Below are 17,767 nucleotides of genomic sequence, written 5' to 3' on the forward strand. Positions count from 1 at the left end.
CTTTACCCTGCTGTATAGTTGGTTATGTGTACTTATACCCAAGAGCATGTAACATTTCTACTTTGTTATGGTTGCTTGTTTATGTGTCTTTGTTTCATGTTAGCTTTCTGGTAGAAGGAAGGAACTGTAACCCAGTACTAAACAGAGATGGTGTTTTGCCAGTGATTTGAAAGTGAGTAATTGCTCTGTGGAAGCTGAAGCTTAGATGAAGGTTTAGCACTGCCTAGGAGAGAACAGAGCTGTTAGCTTGAGAATATTATTTTTTTCTTTTAAGTAATTGTAGCCATTGCCCAGCTTGAAAAGCAAAATGTTCAATTTCTAGATATTTTAATTTTACTCAAACTTTTCCAATCCATTACAGACCACAAAGGGTGTGAACCACTTCTTGCTGTGTAAAGTCTGACCTTTTTTTAACTCGCAGTCAGGACTTGCACTTATAATGACAAATGCTTCCTGTATTTAAATGAAGCATTCATCTATTCTGGGCACATGTATCCAAAGTCAGAAAAGGTTTTGGGCTATTCTGTGCTGAAGAGGCATAGAAATGGATGAGTCTTTGCATCCTGTCATCATAATGGGACTTAATTCCCCGTGTTTGCCTGCTTTGTATTGGAATTCATTGAAGTAATTTAATTTGTTCTTTGGATGTGGGTCTGAGGTAAATGCACATTTGGATGTGGGTCTGAAGTAAATGCACATTTGGATGTGGGTCTGAAGTAAATGCACATTTGGATGTGGGTCTGAAGTAAATGCACATTTGGATGTGTTTCTTGGTTCGGTCAAGAATGGTAGATTAATAATATTCAAAGAATTTGCAGTTAGATGAAAACTTGAAATCAGAACAATGTGACAGTAAGAGCCTATTTGAGTAGAATGTTACTTCCAAAATACTGTGCCTTGAGATGGGGAGTAGTGGAAATTTTTGTTCGAGCTGGGATGCAAGTGGGTGTTGACTGGTGTTTAATAGATAGAGGCAGGAAATATGCCATTGTGAGCGAACGAGATAAACCAGATGTAGAGTCATCAGTTTAGTGGGTGGTACTATATTTTGCTCACAAAAAGAATAGAACTTTGTGCTATTGAGGGAGAGTATCCTGTCATGCTGTTTTTAGGTATTATTCAGAAATTCATAGATTCCAGGAAAAAATATTCTGTCTCCTACGTCCTTAAATATCTGATGGGGGTGACCTTTCTTCCTGATGCTCCTCAATGGAGCAAAATAAAAAGAGATATTTAGGGAAAAATGGTTTGTGAATAGGAATGCATTCAAATCTTAAACACGGTGAAAGTATCTTCATTGTCTTAAAGTTTCTAAATGAGAATTCCAGGCTGGTCCACTGCCTGTAGTATAGCAGCTCAACCCCAGTTTAGTGTTTTTGGGTGAGTTCTATGTAGGTGTGTGTTATTCTATCCTTCTTCATTCTGGTCTGCCTCGCTCAGTGTCTAAAAATTATCAGCTGTAGTTCTTCAGAGCTCAAAGCATAGTTGAGTGACTTTTGCAGGGATAATGGAGATTTTACCTGAGCTACCTGAGATTTTACCTGTATAGCTGCTGAAGACCTGAGAATTGTTAAGAAATGTTTCCACAGCTGGCTTAGAGTTTTTCCATATCAGAGTAAAATACATGAAACTAATGTAGTAGCAGCTATGTTGAGGGCTTTATTTCTTCTAATGCTTCCTATTTTACTTAGTAAGGACTAACTGCTTTTTTTGAGAGCAGACTAGTGTAAATGCAGAGTGAGGAATGTTTGCTTTCAGTTTGTCTTGTAAAAGAGAAAGATTGTGAAAGTCTGATGGGTGAAAGATACATCAGTTGGTTTGTTTTTCGACTTCGTGCCTTTGGGCATTGATAGTTTGCCCAGACTTGGGATATCTGTCGAATGCTAGCAGAGATTTATCCTTTTAAAGATACTACAGAACATATGGAACCAATTTGAAAGTCATGTTGCAAACAGAATTTCATTCTGCGTCCAGACTTTGTTCTGTTAGTGTTGGACAGAGACTCTGGTAGCTCTCATTCACTGTGCTTTGAGGATGCTGTACTGCACACAGATTTAATGTTACCCACAGTCTTCTACGCTGGCAGTTCCTGTGCTACATCCACAACCAATCCTTACTGTTAATTAAAGTCTGTAAGTGTACTATTGGATTTTGAGCAAACCTAATGATTCTATGGATCATCTTAATTTTGATAGAGAAGGTGCTCTGTGAAAAGTACTGGCACAGTTCCTATAACATTGTCGCTTCAAAATTTGGGGAAGTGGATCTGAGGCACAGTTGGGTCTCTCCAACCCTGCTCTCATAAATTTTGAGGTGGTGATACTCCTGGGCACACAGTTACTCTCAGGCAAGAACACTCTTGTTAATTTTGTTTAACAGTCTGTGTTTCTTCCACTGGTTGGAGTGGCTGTGTGGCCTGGAACCAACTACTTGATTTTATTTTCTCAGTAATTTTAATGTGTGTAGGATGTATTTGCAGATAGCTCCTCACTGTGTTGGAAATCTAACCATGCTTGAGGTAGTAATCTGACACATTCACATCAGGGCTTCGAGATGGCTGCTGAATCTCCTGCAGTGCTCTCCTGTGTTAGCTTCTCTGAATCTGCTGAAGTTGCACTGAAAGAAGAGCTAGGGTGCTGAAGTGCGTGACTGAGTCTTGGCTTTTTTTGTGCTCCACTGCAGAGACAGGTGCCTGTCTGTCAGCAAAGTTATGAGAAGGATGCTAAACTTGTTTAGACAAGTGTGACCTCTTGAATCTTCTGCTCCATTTGGAACATAGTGGTATTGCTCTCCTAACTTTTGTGGTGTGGAGGCATGATAGATGCACTCAGCGTTGCCCTGGTAAGTGTGGCACTGCTACAGTGGCTGGAGAATCTGTGAAGTGTATTTTCAGGGCTGAATTGTCTTCCACTGTCCTAACAAACCGAAGAGCAGCTACTGAGTTTCAGTAGTGGATCTTTCCCTCTGAGACAAGAACTGTGCCAGACACATGTAATGTACAGTGGACCTAAACAGAGCCATTGTATTTAAAGCTATTCAGGAGCAGCTTATTCTGACAGACATTACAGCCATGCCTGTCAGTGCTAGAATTATTGTTACGCAATCTTTGTTCGGCATAATTGCAAAAAATGAAGTTCATTGACACAAGCATTTTCAAACTTGCTTTCTTGCTCCAGACACTACCTCACTGAGGACATGCAGCTGTTCTGTGTTTTAATGACTAAAAAATTTGACACTAGGGCTTCTTTTGTCTGAAATGCCTTTTCAAATGTCCCTCTGGGTAAGTAGTTTCTACTCATACAAATGCATTTTAGAGTAACTGGCCTGTGAAATTTGTATCAGAAGAATCAGGCCATTTCCCTCTGCTTAGCAGAACTAAGCAAACCAAATGTTTGCAACTTCTTGATGCTTCTAACCAACTGGACATGTTAAACAGAATATTAGCAGGTGATTTAATATCTTTAATATCTTCATTGATAATCTGAATGAGGGGACTGAGTCAGTCATCAGCAAGTTTGCAGATGACATGAAGTTGGGAGCAGGTGTTGGTCAGTTAGAGGGTAGTAGGGCTCTGCAGAGGGACCTCGACCGAGTGGACAGATGGGCGAAGTCCAACGGGATGGCATTCAGCAAGTCCAAGTGCTGGGTGCTGCACTTTGGCCACGGCAACCCCATGCAGAGCTACAGGCTGGGGTCAGAGTGGCTGGAGAGCTGCCAAACAGAGAGAGACCTGGGGTTGCTGATTGACAGCTGCTTAAACATGAGCCAGCAGTGTGCCCATGTGGCCAAGAAGGCCAACGGCATCCTGGCCTGCATTAGGAATAGGGTGGCCAGCAGGAGCAGGGAAGTCATTGTGCCCCTGTACTCTGCATTGGTTAGGCCACACCTTGAGTACTGTGTCCAGTTCTGGGCCCCTCAGTTTAAGAAGGACATTGAGACACTTGAACGTGTCCAGAGAAGGGCAACAAGGCTGGGGAGAGGCCTTGAGGACAAGCCCTGTGAGGAGAGGCTGAGGGAGCTGGGATTGTTTAGCCTGGAGAAGAGGAGGCTCAGGGCTGACCTCATTGCCCTCTGCAACTACCTGAAAGGTGGTTGTAGCCAGGAAGGGGTTGGTCTCTTCTCCCGGGCAACCAGCACCAGAACAAGGGGACACAGTCTCAAGCTGCACCAGGAGTAGTTTAGACTCGAGGTGAGGAGAAAGTTCTTCATTGAGAGAGTCATTCGTCATTGGAATGTGCTGCCCAGGGAGGTGGTGGAGTCGCCATCCCTGGAGGTGTTCAAGAGGGGACTGGACGTGGCACTTGGTGCCATGGTCTAGTCGTGAGGTCTGTGGTGACAGGTTGGACTCGATCTTTGAGGTCTCTTCCAACCTTGGTGATACTGTGATTCCTACCTGTGGTTCTAGAAGATGCAATAGTCACATCGATCTTGGATTAATTTAATTGTTTTGTTCTGTCACATTCATGCTTTTGTTGGTCAGTTGCTTTTGATCTTAATGTGTCTAAGTCTACTGTTGCCTCTAGCCTGCAGGTTTACTTGCATTTTTTGTTCCATTTATTCCGACTAGAAGACTAAACATATCAGTGGAAAAAAAAGTAGCAAACCACATCTGTGTTTTTGAATTTGCAGTCTGGAATTGACTGTGAGTTAGGTGAATATTGGCTTCTCTGTTAGTGTTGAGAAATAAAAATTGCATGGATGCAGTTGTACATTCACACAGAAGAATTCACTTTTGAGAATAAGTACTCTTCAGTTGTATCCAAGGGAGATGGATAACCCTTGCTTTGGTGGGGGATATTTGGAGGATGCTGTATTTCTCTGTGTTCGAGCAGAGACAGAAGTAAAAGAAACAACCTGTGCTGACCCCTGTAGACTATCCTCAGTGGGACCTCTGAATGTTGCTTCTCATCCCTGGGCTCCCTGTGGCCTGGCAGCCTGTTACATCATTAGGCCATACATGGCCCTGCTGAAACCACTATTGGTAGGAAATAGCTCTTTCTGTCACTTTGCTGTGTGCTCTCCCGCTGCTCATAGCTGCCCAGTTGTCCTCTGTTGGAATTTGACTTCGTTGCTTAGTGAGAAACTTACAAATCTCTTACATGAAAAAATATTTTCTTACTTTTAATCAGTTTATAAATAGTTTGCATGCAGTTCTGTTCCTCTGATCAGAAAGACTGGTGCTCAGCTCTGGCTTTTATGTCTAAAATAAACTTCTAATTTGAAATAATAGGAGCTGTGAGAAGAGTTTACCAGCATCTTAGTGCTGAAGTGCCTTTAAGTTAGGCATGTGATATTTTTGACTGCAAAAGCTTAAGATGCTTGAATAGTCTTTGGAAACTATGTTAAGTATTTTTAAGAAGTTAATGTGACAAATCTGATGATTTCTGAAATGCTGCACAGCCTTACACATTAAACACTACAAATCCCTACCTCTTAAGGCATGAACTGATGTTAGCAATGAACAATAGCCATTCCTACCCAATGCACAGCCAGCAGCAAGCTAAGGTACATTTTTTTTGTTTAATCCTGCAGTGTTTAAGGGGAAAAAAACCCATGAAGACAGCTGATTATAAAAGCATGGTGATTGTAGCAGAAGGTGTGAGACTTGCCTGCAATACATTCCCATGCATTTTTTCACAGCTAAAAGGAATGTAATGCAATCCCTAATCTTTAAACTTTTCACACTTGTGTCAAACCCTTAGTTTTGTGCGAGTAGCTTTGCAAACGAGGAGCTTTAAATGAACCTCCTTACTCGGTTTTGACTTCTCTCTGTCCAAGGTCATATTGCTAAATTGTTTAATAAACTTGAAATGGTTTTCAAGATGTGGCTAGTAGTGTTTAGAGCCATTAAAATGGTTTGGATATCCTTGCAGAAATATTTAATCTATATGTGTTTTAGGTGTTAGAAGCCTTCATTGTGTGATTTTGAATGGTTTGTTTTTTAATATCCAGGGGATTTCCAGCATCATAAATGGAGAACAAGTCTTTTGCAGGACTGGAAGCAAATGTACGATGTGCAGCTGTGCAGTGTGTTTATAAATCTTGGTGCTATCAACCCTTGTTTTTCTTATCTTACAAAAAAATTTAAAATTGGCTTACTAATAGTGAATTCCTGGAGAAGCAGGAATTGCACAGCAGAGCAAGCTATCGAAAGCCTAACTCTTAACAGTTCATATGTGAAGCTGTAAAGGGGATGGGAGAAATGCTGGGTTTAAGCCTCATCAAGGGAAATTTAGGAAAGGTGTTAACCACAACTTTTCAGCAAAACAACCTTCCCTTTCTAGCAGTGAGGCCTGTAAGCAACAGAGCAGAAGGTCTGCCCTATCGATCTCCACTTACAGAAATGTCAATACTTCAAGGCTGACTTCTCTGACGTAGATGTGGAAGTAGATCCTGCCTTGAGGCAAGTGCTGTCCTACATAACCTGCTGAGTTCCTCTTCTGCCTTGTTTTAGGGATTTGTGAGAATGTGAAGAACACAGGATTTGTGTGTCCTGTCTTGAGCTTTTCTATTCATCTTCAATAGTCATAACTGGAAGTGTTTGTTTTTCCCCTCACAGTGTTGCTTCTGTGCCCAACAATAAATATGACATGAGAACCAGTAAGTGAAATGCGTAGTGTGGATCTTAGTTTGGTGTGATGTGAAGAGACACAACTGTTATAGCTGCTGCTTTGTTTTTAGTTAGCTTATTTTGACTGTTACAGAGGTTGATGAACAGGGAAGAAGAACTTGGACCCTAAGGACATGTAACATCCTAACTAACCTCTAGCTTTGACCAAGCAGAATTAAGGTTGGTTTGTTTGACGCTTAATCATGGAGTTTCCATTACCACTGCTTCTTCAGCTCTGTCTCAGCAAACATCTTTTTGCAACAGTTAAAGCAAAAAAGCAGAAGTATTGGTGTGAGAGAGAAGAGAAATAAAGTATTGAGCATTGGAATGTAAATCTTAAAGAAGTCAGTGGAAAAGTAGCTCAGCTTTAAGACTTATCTAGGCTTTCTGGATTTAAGCTTATGTCTAGTTGCAGGACAGCATTTCACTGTGAAACTCTGGAGTTCAGGCTTTAATTCTTGAGCAATACCCATTCCAGAAGCATGTCTACATATGCCAAGTCTGTCAGTCTTAATGTTACATATAATACACCAGTTGTAGAGAGAATACTGCTTAGAGGAAGAAAGAGGAATGCGCTGCCGCTAGGAAAAATACCAAGGAAATGGTGGTGTGCTCCCCTCTATGGAGGCTAGCTCCCTAGTATGGGACACCTTGGCCAAGGCTTACAGTAAGCTCATTCCCTGTGACCATCTAGTTTCAAATGTAGTCTGAAGAACTAATCTGTTCTTGCAAATAAAACAGCACATGTGGATATCTGCTGATACAGAGGGAACTTAGTGATTTGTGTAGCTCTGTCTGCTTGGAGGAGAGACTTTAATGGCATATTACTGGGCTCGAACCAATCAAACTGACTCGAGCGAGTTGTGCAGAGTGTAGGAGTTCTGGTGAGGGATCTTTCTTCTTGCTAGTTGAACTTTTGAAAACTGAAGTCAGCCAAGTATTTGTGAAAGAAATGAAAATGGAAAGAAGATCAAGGCAGTATTTCTTGTGCTAGGACATGGATGGTAGATCTGTTTTGTTTCTGACCTGGTAAGTCAGCCCTTGTGTTTGGTTTTTTCCTTAGGAGCAATTTCATTACTGTAGATTTAGGGGAAGGCAGTAGGACAGCTTCACCAAAAACATGTGATAAGGTAACCCAAGTTGTTCATTTTCAGATGAAATGAAAACAAAACACACAAAAATGCTTCACATATTGAAAAATAATAAAGTTTCTCAAGTGCTTTTCAGGTTCTAAGGAAAGCTGTGTGCCAGTTTAATTGTTGTGATGTTGATTGCTTTCTGTTTGCTTTGAAATTGACACTGAGCCCCACTGTCTGTGAAAGAGAAAATAAAGCCCAGAGGTGAGGTGGGAGAGGTTGGGTTTTTTTTAATTACTTGCTGCACCACCATCTTGTCCTTTGTATTTGGAAAATGCTAATATAAGCAGTATTTAGATGGAAAAATGTTAGTGTTCAGGAGTTCTTCAACAGCCTCTGAAAGTGTTTTACCTCGATTAGAGCTTTTATTTTATGGTACTTTGCATGTGGACTCTGCCCACAGGGATTTTAGCTTTATGTGAAAGCATTGGTGCTTAGTTCCTGGTATAACAATCACATCTCTTACAGAACATCTTATATCTGAGAATTGCTGATGTTACGACTATCATTCATTGGTTGCTATGGAAATTAAGTAGGACTGCATTCAATATTAATACTGCGTTCTTACTATGTGCACTTCCTGATGGAAGAGTGCTAGCTTTCTGCAGGAAACTCATCCTTGTGACAAGGAGTGCTATTCATGTCCAGTGTACCCTCTTTTTACTGTTCTGCAAAGGCACCAGGCACCCTGGTTTGGCTTATGCAGTTCATCCTGGTTTTATGCAGCCAGTAATTGTGTCCCAGTCCTTGAGTGTGTTTCTGGTATTGTGCCATGATGGATTTGCTTGAGGTTTTACTTATATAGGACAAGTTGCTGCTCAGGCATTTCACAGGATGTTTCTTCTCCTTCAGTTTGAAAGGGAGTTTCCTTTCAAGATCATGAAAGGCTATGCATAAAAATGTGGGATTTGTGTATCTGCTTTTTAAAGTGGTTTCCATACAGTCTCTTTCCTGTAGCAGGACACCAGAGTTTGGTGATGGTTTATTTTTAAGCTCTGAATTCTGGTGGTTTAACTTCCATTTCAGGCTGAAAGGTGCAGACAGACCATGTCCTAATCTAACTAGGAGCTGTATTTTCTCTCTATTAAGTTTTGAAATGTCATTCATAAAATGCTGTTGCACTAGTAAGTTCAGCTAACACTACAAGCTTGAGGTTAGGTAGTGACAGAATTTAATACTTCTGCTTAAAATGTAAGGGTACTAGTCGGGTCTCAGTCTGTAGCAGAGCTGTTTGCCAAGTATCTTGGAAAAAATATTCATGCCTTTGATTACTACCCATTAGAAGTCAGATAACTATTCTAACACTGGTTAAATGCAGTGTTGGTAGGGGACCTCTTGCTTGAGGGACACTTGGCTAGCAAAAATAGAAGAGGACCACAGTGTTCTGATTGCACAATTGAAAGCTATTTTTGCAAGAAAGATGATGAAATATATATTAATACCTGTAAGGAGTTAACACACTGCCACCTCACTGCAGGGGGGAAAAAAAACAACCACAAAACAAAGCAAGCAAGCAAGAAACACCCCAAAAATCCCTAAAAAAAAACCCAGGAGGAATTTTGAAACTGCCTCTAAAATGTACGAGGCCACTGATCCTGATGGTGGTGAACTTCTGGCTTCTGCAGAAATGATGCAGCGGGAAGAACAAGTTAGTTTTGATGAAGGGCTTAAAGTGTGAAGTGTAAGTGCAAACAAAGCACCTTTTGTCCTCTATATCATAAAGAGGTATTGTGTGGCAGTGTAATTTCTTTTATAATTCAGAATTGATTGAGGTCTGTGGATTGTGCCCTTTTGGTGTGGGTAGATGGCACTTGATATGTGCAATAATGTCCCCATTCACTGGAGTGGAAGCAGTATTGAGAACTGCAGCTAAACTTGCTGTCTCTAGCAGCAGTGGCATGACTGATTGCTGAACATTGGAGCATAGGACTTGAATAGAGGTTTGGCAACACAGGGGAAAATGGTTTTTTTGGAGTGTGACATGAAACAATATTTACCCTGCTCTGTTTCTCCCTTTTCCAAGCAAAAGGCAGGTTGCCAAGTGCAGGGACTGAATGGTTTGGATCTTCAGTTGGAAACATTTTGCCCACACTGGGGTAAATGAGCTGTGCAGATAGCTCAGGAGATCTGAAAGCTGTCCTTTATTTGAAAGATACTTTATTTAATGGTCATTCAAACTAAGGGACATATACCATGCATAGATCTTTCCTCTTGTCCTCTGCAAGCCTCAGCCATGTTCCTGTCTGTAGCCATCCCTTTTTAAAGAGAAGTTGACAAACTTCCTTGAGTTACTTAACTTGAGAATTGCCCATGACAAATATGCCAAACTGTGTTATTTCCACATCTCTGGAACTTCCAGAGGAGTCATAGCAGAAGCAGAGATCCATCTACAAAAGCTGTATATAAGTATGTCCTTCCAGACACTCCGTAACTGCATCGTTAGCCCTTACAATCTGTGTATACTCAGGACTGAAATTGTCTGGTTCGTGTGTTCCGGAGAAATGCAGACCTTGCGCAAGCGTGCAGCAAGCTCTGCTGAGGGAGCGCAGTTGCTGTTTTGGCAGCTCCAGCAATCAATTCTAAGGCCTCAGCCTCACAGAGCTCCTTTTGAAAAAGCTCTAAAGTGTCAGCTCTCTTTTATTTACCTTGTAACTTCTGTGCAATTTATTTTCGGAGTTGTTTTCCAGCTGTGAGGGCTGGTTCAAATGGAATTCTTGCAGGAGTGCTCCATCCAGATTCACTCTGTTCTGAAAATGCCACATACTGAGCATTAATGTTAAAGCTTGCTGTCACTTAACATCTTTAAAATCTTTCAGCAGTTTAATGATGCATGGGGTGATACAGGGAGTTCCTCTTTTAGAGCATCTTGTCTTGCATTAAAAACCCCTCTACTTCCATTTTTCTCTTAAGTCTCTAAAGCAGCCTGATTTGGTCCATTTAGTTGATTGTCTTCATAGTATCAGTCAGGGTTGGAAAGGACCACAAGGATCATCTAGTTCCAGCCCCCTTGCCATGGGCAGGGACACCCCACACTACATCAGGCTGGCCAGAGCCTCATCCAGCCTGGGCTTAAACACCTTCAGGGACAGGGCCCCAACCACCTCCCTGGACAACCCATTCCAAGGCTTCACCACTCTCATGGGGAAGAACTTCCTCCTCATGTCCAGCCTGAATCTCCCCATCTCCAGCTTCATTCCATTCCCCCTAGTCCTATCACTACCTGAGATCCTGAGAAGTCCCTCCCCAGCCTTCTTGTAGGCCCCCTTCAGATACTGGAAGGCCACCATGAGGTCACCTCGGAGCCTTCTCTTCTCCAGACTGAACAGCCCCAACTCCTTCAGTCTGTCCTCACAGGAGAGGTGCTCCAGCCCTCTGATCATCCTGGTGGCCCTTCTCTGGACACGCTCCATCTTACATTGTTATGATGAAGTACTTCAATATGGTGCTGAAGAGGGAAATCTTTTTTTGCCTGTCTAGTTAAGTATGGTATCCTAATTAAAGAAACACAACTTGGGAGATTTCAAATAACTCATGACAGAGTAATCTGTGGAGAGGGACTTCTCAATAGATTATTGAACCTAGGTCTGCCATTGCATTAAGTGACAAAAGTATTGGTTTTGATATTTTAAACCCATTTCTAGCTCTCTAGCTAGTCTAAAATAGAAATGCTGAATTGCATGCAATTCTTAAAACGCCATTAAAACTGGAATAAGCTTCTTTGACCTATAGCTCTGATTACAACACTGCAGAAAGCTTTTTATTTAATAGTTTCTATGGTTTTCTTCAAGAGTTGATTTGAATAACAATCTGACCGTTTCTGACAGAACATTTCTTTACCCTGTCAAAAAGAGCTATGATTGGAAAGGTAGGGAGAAACTGGTAAACTCAGGGCTGCCTTTTTCCCAGCACAAGAATGCAAATTGAAACTATCCACAGTACTCTGAGCCCTGCACTCTGCTGTATTCATTGGCATTGCTTTCTTTACAGGCTAGTATTATTCTGGGTTATTAACTTTAAAGCTTTGATTCTTGTAGTTTCTGTTCACTGTTGCTTTGCTGTTTTGTTGTGTTTGGGTTTTTGTTTGCTTGGGATTTTTGCCTGGTTCTTATTTTTGTTGTGTAGTTTTGTATTTTAAAGTAGTGTGTGATGATATCCAGAAAGCTGGTCCTTTAAAAAACTTCTTGTGAGAATGATGAATGTTTCAATGTCTACGTAGGAGCCTGGTGTTGTAATGAAGATAAACAGTTTTGATTTGCAATTTTTAAAAGAAAAAGGAAAAAAAGAGGATGTTTTCTGTTTGCAACATTGAAATTTCTTGTCTTTGGATATGAGCATGCAAATATATTGTGGTATATATAGGTGGTTGAGGCTCCATCCCTGGAGGTGTTTAAGAGCAGGCTGGATGAGGCTCTGGCCAGCCTGATGTAGTGTGGGGTGTCCCTGCCCATGGCAGGGGGGGTGGAACTAGATGATCCTCATGGTCCCTTCCAACCATGACTGATACTATGATATTTGGTTATCTTACTATGTAATAGAACTTTTGATACTGAATACATTTATAATTACTCAAAAATGATGTATTCACAGTCATCTCTATATTGACTTCAAGTTTTCATGCTATGCTGGTAAAAAAATTAATGACTGAAGCTCATGCTGAATAAGCAGGAAAATAGAGTTCTACTTTTAATTTTTTTTTTCTCCCCCTGAATAAGGAAAATCTGACTTTCCTTCAAGATTTCTACATGTTTTATGCTTTTGTGTAGGTGCTGGTGCTCCATATAAATGCAAAGTCCAACGTCCAAATAGAGATTTCAAAAGAAGGCTAGCAGAGTGCTCTTACTGTCTCTCATCTCATCTGTGCTGAAAAGAATTCGGATATGGGATTTTTGAACCCAGGGACTTCAAGGAGCTGCTACTAAGCTTTTTCTCCCTTCTTTCTCCTCTCTCTCCTGCAGTACTTGGGACATGTTGAAGTGGATGAATCCAGAGGAATGCATATCTGTGAGGATGCTGTGAAGAGACTGAAATCTGTATGTATATTTGTTTCATGTAAAAGTTGGCTTGGGGGCTGTGAGCGTCACTGGCAAAGGTCCGTTCGGCAGCAGTGCCACAGCTAAAGACTGAACTTTTGACCCACGTTAGGAGAACAGTTGGCCAGTTTGAGAGCACTGCTGTGGTTAGGGGGACATGCTAATCTGATGATGAGAGGGAGAGTTACAACTGTTCTTTCTACTTACCGAAACTATTTGCAGAACAAATGTGTAAAACTCCTCTCTGACCTTTCAGACTAAGTTGGTACCCACACAGGACTTCAACCATTGTTGTTTAACAGTTCTTTTTCCCCCCTCTCTCTCTTCCTCTCCCTCTCTCTCCCTCTGTTGCCTGCCACTTTAATAGTGACTTAATTCACTGTTATTATGCAGACTATTACTTGATTTAGGCTGCTTTTTTCTAATGCACTGCAACATTGTAGTCATGCATGAAATAATCTGCCTTGCATCTGCTCAAAGTGGCCTGAAGGCTGCCTAATTCTGGTATGTCATGAAGCGGGCTGCTCTTAGTTTGGCTTCTGTGAACATTCGCGCCTAGAAATGGCAGTCGTTCAAAGCTCTTTGTATTTCTATGGCTCATTTGGAGAGGTCTTGTCATCTCTTTCCTGCAGTAGCAATATCCCAAAATCCTGTGGAAATAGCAAACTCCATAAAAGGCAGTGATCAAGGAACTGAGGCTGAAATGGCATTGAGGAGAACAGCAGAAAGGGCATTAAAAATTGAAGTTTGAAAGGAGATAAAGAACTGTAAATTTTTCTTGTCAATTCACCTATGTGTCTTAGCCCTATATATTCTTCAGTGATGACTTCAGGGGAAGAAACTCATGTATCCTTGCAGCGCAACAAAGGTACTGAGAGTCCATCAAATACATCTACTGCACCTTTGATAACTTACCTGCTGCTGGACATAACTTTTTTCCCCAGTAAATGTGAGCGCTCAAGTGACTTCCAACTAAACCTGTTCATCACTTCTTCCTGGAACACAACAGCAGCAGATTATAGGTTATCTTTTCCGCCTTCTGTTGTGCTGTAAAGTTTCTGAATTGGTTCAGTGCTCTGGTTAAAATCAAGTCTCTTTAATTCTTTTCTGTCTCAGCTAATGTATAACAACCTGTTAAAGCCGCATACCATCTGTTCCCATTCAGTCCAGCAGTGGTGATTGATTTTCATTAAAAGGGGCCACACAAACTATAAATGAATTTCTTTATTCCATGGACTGAGTTTAGGTAGCCAAAAGTGCAAGTACAGACCACATTATGAATGGCACCTGGTTTTTATCCTGTTTTGTTCTATCAGAATACTTTCTGTTAGCACACCAAATAACAGCTCAGTGTCTACTTCATGTGACTTTTCTCATTCTCTTCCCTGGGGAGCAATGCTGTGAAGCAGTTCTTCTCTAGGGTTTTTTTATACACTTTAAGCCTGCAAGCCAGTTAAGCGTAGCTAATCTTGTCAGTAATGAGAGAGAGTAAAAAGCAGAGCACCCAGGTTCTTCTGGAATCCAGATAATTCCAGCACTGTGATCCTTGATCACCTGAATTATTGATTCAGATGTTGGACTTGGAGATCCAGCTTCTACAGTACATTCTCTGGAAGCAAATAATTCCATTTCCCTGTTCTGTGCTATGTCATTGTTCCAAACTGTGGGCGGCACCAATTTTCCCATCTTAAGTTCTGTGTTTTTCTTCATATAATTTGGTTTTCTTCTGCTCTTTGAAGTTTTTGTCTCTATGTGAATTGGACACAAGAGTGTCTCTCTTACAATTGCTATTTTCATTATCTCCTTTGTCAGTGCTGGAAGTTGAGAAGCAGAGGTGAAATACTCATTGGGCCCCAAGAGGAAGATTCAGGTTACTAACACTACTTTGTGTGCTTTCGTTGCTAGACTCCATCAGATGCAAAGTTCTTTTGAAGCTGCTCACTGCAGTTCAGCTCCTGTGCCCCACCTCACCATGAAGGTTTTAAACCAGGGGCATTTATTTAGGATTCTACTATTACTGAAAGCTGTTTTCTGTACAATATCCTCTCTCAATTAGCGAAAAAGCCAAACCACTGGATAGTGTTTCAGCACCCAAGGAATGCAATCAGAAACTGGTTTGGTCTTTTGGTAGTCTCTTACTTTCACAGTACTTGGTTATTTTGATGGGCTTTCTCTCGATCTTGAAAGAAGTGGCAGTGCTCCAACTGAAAGAGTAGCTCAAGGGAACTTGGACTTCACTTTTCATGTGGTTCAACTACATCAAAATATATGTGGCCTATTTTTATCTTCATTATTTTCTCTGCAGGCTTTATAAATCCAGTCAATACAAATTAGAATTGCTGAAATACCTTATCTTATAGCTTTGAAAAATTAAGTACTGTCTTTATTTATTTTAACAGATGTGTGGTTGGTTGGTTGGTTGGTTTTTCCTTTTAAGTCTTGTTGTCCAACAAGTTGCAATTTATTTAGGGAACTGAATGCATTATTTTCTTATTTTTAGGGTTGGCTAATGGATTTTAAAACCTTTTAATAGTTTTCTTCAAGAAGAGTATAGAAAAGTGTTAATTTTGGGTCTAGGAATAGCTTAATTTCTGCTTTGGTTTTTGAAAGGAAAAAAAAAAAAGATGCAAACAAATCTTTCTGTCTCTGCATTATGGAAAATTACCTTGCAGGGAGGGGTTTGTTTTTCATTTTTATTACCTGTGCATTTAACGTGATGTAATTATTCTTTGAGCATTGCATCTCTTAGAGCTTGAAACCAGGTGCTGATGAACATTTTATTTAGGTGCTGTTAAACTGACAACTGAGTAGAAGAAGCCCTCATCCATACTGTACTCTGTTGTTACAATTTTATAGCTCTGAAACTGCACCCCGACGATAGCGTAATGTGCAGTTCATAGCGTTTCGAATGACGACGCACTTGGGTTGTGTGCCTATTTTCTGGCTGAGGAAATGGCACTGCAGTCTCAGAAGCCCATGTACTCACCTATCAGTCTGTTATTAACATGGGTTTGTATTACCAGGGGAGCTTGCATTTTTCCCTTAGTAGGATGTTACCAATGCAGCTTACATTTTTCCCTTAGAAGGGATCTATTGCTGTGTACATGAAATGTACATATACATTTCACGTATCTGTAGGATCCTTGTGCTTGGACACTAAGCTCTAGATAGTGTCTTCAGAACCACTTAACAGAGTTTAAAATACACAGTGCAAACTGGAAAACTACTTTGTAAGGGCCCTCTAAGTGTATTTGACTCAGGTGTGGGGACATAATATAAAGACAAAAGTATACTCTCATGTCATGTTTTGATTTGAAATCAACATTAGCGTGTAGAATTGGTTTCTAACTTGCCACTCTTTGTTTTAAATGATGCATTTATTTTAATATATGTTCTTGTTTTAGCAGGTAAAGAGACATAGTTTAATATTTTAAAACATGCATTAGTTTTCTCTAAACCACATTAACTTAGTGTTCTTTAAAACCCATTTTGCATGATGCCTTTTCCATTAACCTTGTCCAGTTTATTAAGAAAAATAATACCATTTAACAAACATTTTGCTGAGAGCAAAATTAACCATCTCCTAAAAATGAAGTAGCTTCTGGTGAACCTCTTTAGCTTTTGCTATCTTTAAAAAGCTGTTATTTCATGTAATGCAATAGTCATTGCTCAACTTGGCAGCAGCATCCAACCCCTTCTCATTATGTACACAACACTGTGATTAATCCATTAGTTCCCCTCCTAGTGTTCAGCATATCCTGTCCAAATACATAACCCGCTCCTGCCTCTAAAAATTGTTAAGCTTTTCAGCTGGCTGAACTTAGAGATGTTCTTTATACAGCGTCTGAGGCTGACACAAATGTTGCAGATACCAGATACTTGGTAAAAACCTCTGGGGAAGGTTCTCGGGCAAAAAGGCACAGAGCAACTGGAAGTCAGGAAATGCAGAGTCAAGACTGACACTCCCTTCTTAACTTTGTGTTTCCTGGCTTTTGTTGGCTCACGTCAGAACCATAGCTTTGTTTCAAATATAATCTTGTTTATCAATCAATTTTTGAGACCCTGCCTCATGGTGTTTGTAGTAATGTTTTTGATACGCTATCGTTATCAGCAATCAACAGGTTGGAATTGCACAGTGTTAATTTGGGGTCAGGAGATGTCACAGACTCCCTCAGCCTCATCTGCAGTTCTCTACCTCCTCCCCATTACTGCTATGCCACAGCTTTCGTACCAGTGAACCGGTTTGGAAAGACAGCAAAAGCAGCGATCTGCTCCGTGCCAGCTTCCCTCAAAGGGCAGAGGAGCAGTGTGTGGCTGTGCTCGCAGCACACCGGTCCAGGAGAAGAGTTCTCCCAGGAGACTGGTTCAGATCTTGCAGGTTTCTTTTCACAGTCTGGTAAGAAAGCCAGAGAACTAAACTGCATACAAATGGTGCTTAAGATGATGTGCTGCCTTTTTCTTAATGGGATTGGGCAATCGGTATAATCACTTCCAGGCTGAAGAAATTCAGCAAGTTGTAGTTCAGCTTTTGGCATCTTTGCAGTTGCCTCCCCGTCCCTGTCTGAGCTGAGTTTAAAGGGGTCTTGTTCAGTTCGGAGTTGTAGAATTATTACCTAGTATTTGTATAAATATTGTATAAAGCCCTGGTGAGAGTGTGTATAAAGCCCTAGAGAGAGTGAAAGAGGAAGGGATCACATTTGTGTGTTAGTTGTACCTCAATACAAGATTGAATTCCTCAGTCTTCAGAGAAGATGCTGTAAGACGTGAAGTGTGAGAGTAGCGCGTACCCCAAAGCAACGAGTCAACAAACAGTGCAGTGTTTAACCCTGCTTTACACCAGCCATACATGCTTCTCCAGCTTACAAAGCATTTGCTTTGGGAAAGAGTGATTAATTCACAGCAAACTTGACTGTGCTTCTGGAGTCAGAACTTTGCGTTTCACAAGGGCCCGTACAGTATTTTAATTGTTTAACCACCACGTCTGCTGCCAA

General features: G+C 40.9%; 1 protein-coding gene across 11 annotated transcripts in view; it reads left to right on the plus strand.

Annotated features, from left to right (window-relative positions):
* NUMB (NUMB endocytic adaptor protein) overlaps positions 1-17,767 on the plus strand; it is a 98,751-nt gene that overhangs the window by 63,148 nt on the left and 17,836 nt on the right. For all 11 annotated transcript variants that reach the window (XM_054161529.1, XM_054161536.1, XM_054161532.1 and 8 more), the window contains exon 3: positions 12,702-12,776. In XM_054161529.1, coding sequence (XP_054017504.1) covers positions 12,702-12,776 — 75 coding nt within the window. The remainder of the gene's footprint in view (positions 1-12,701; positions 12,777-17,767) is intronic.

The sequence above is a fragment of the Dryobates pubescens genome, chromosome 5, assembly GCF_014839835.1.
Source record: "Dryobates pubescens isolate bDryPub1 chromosome 5, bDryPub1.pri, whole genome shotgun sequence".
In the NCBI taxonomy this organism is placed as follows: Eukaryota; Metazoa; Chordata; class Aves; order Piciformes; family Picidae; genus Dryobates; species Dryobates pubescens.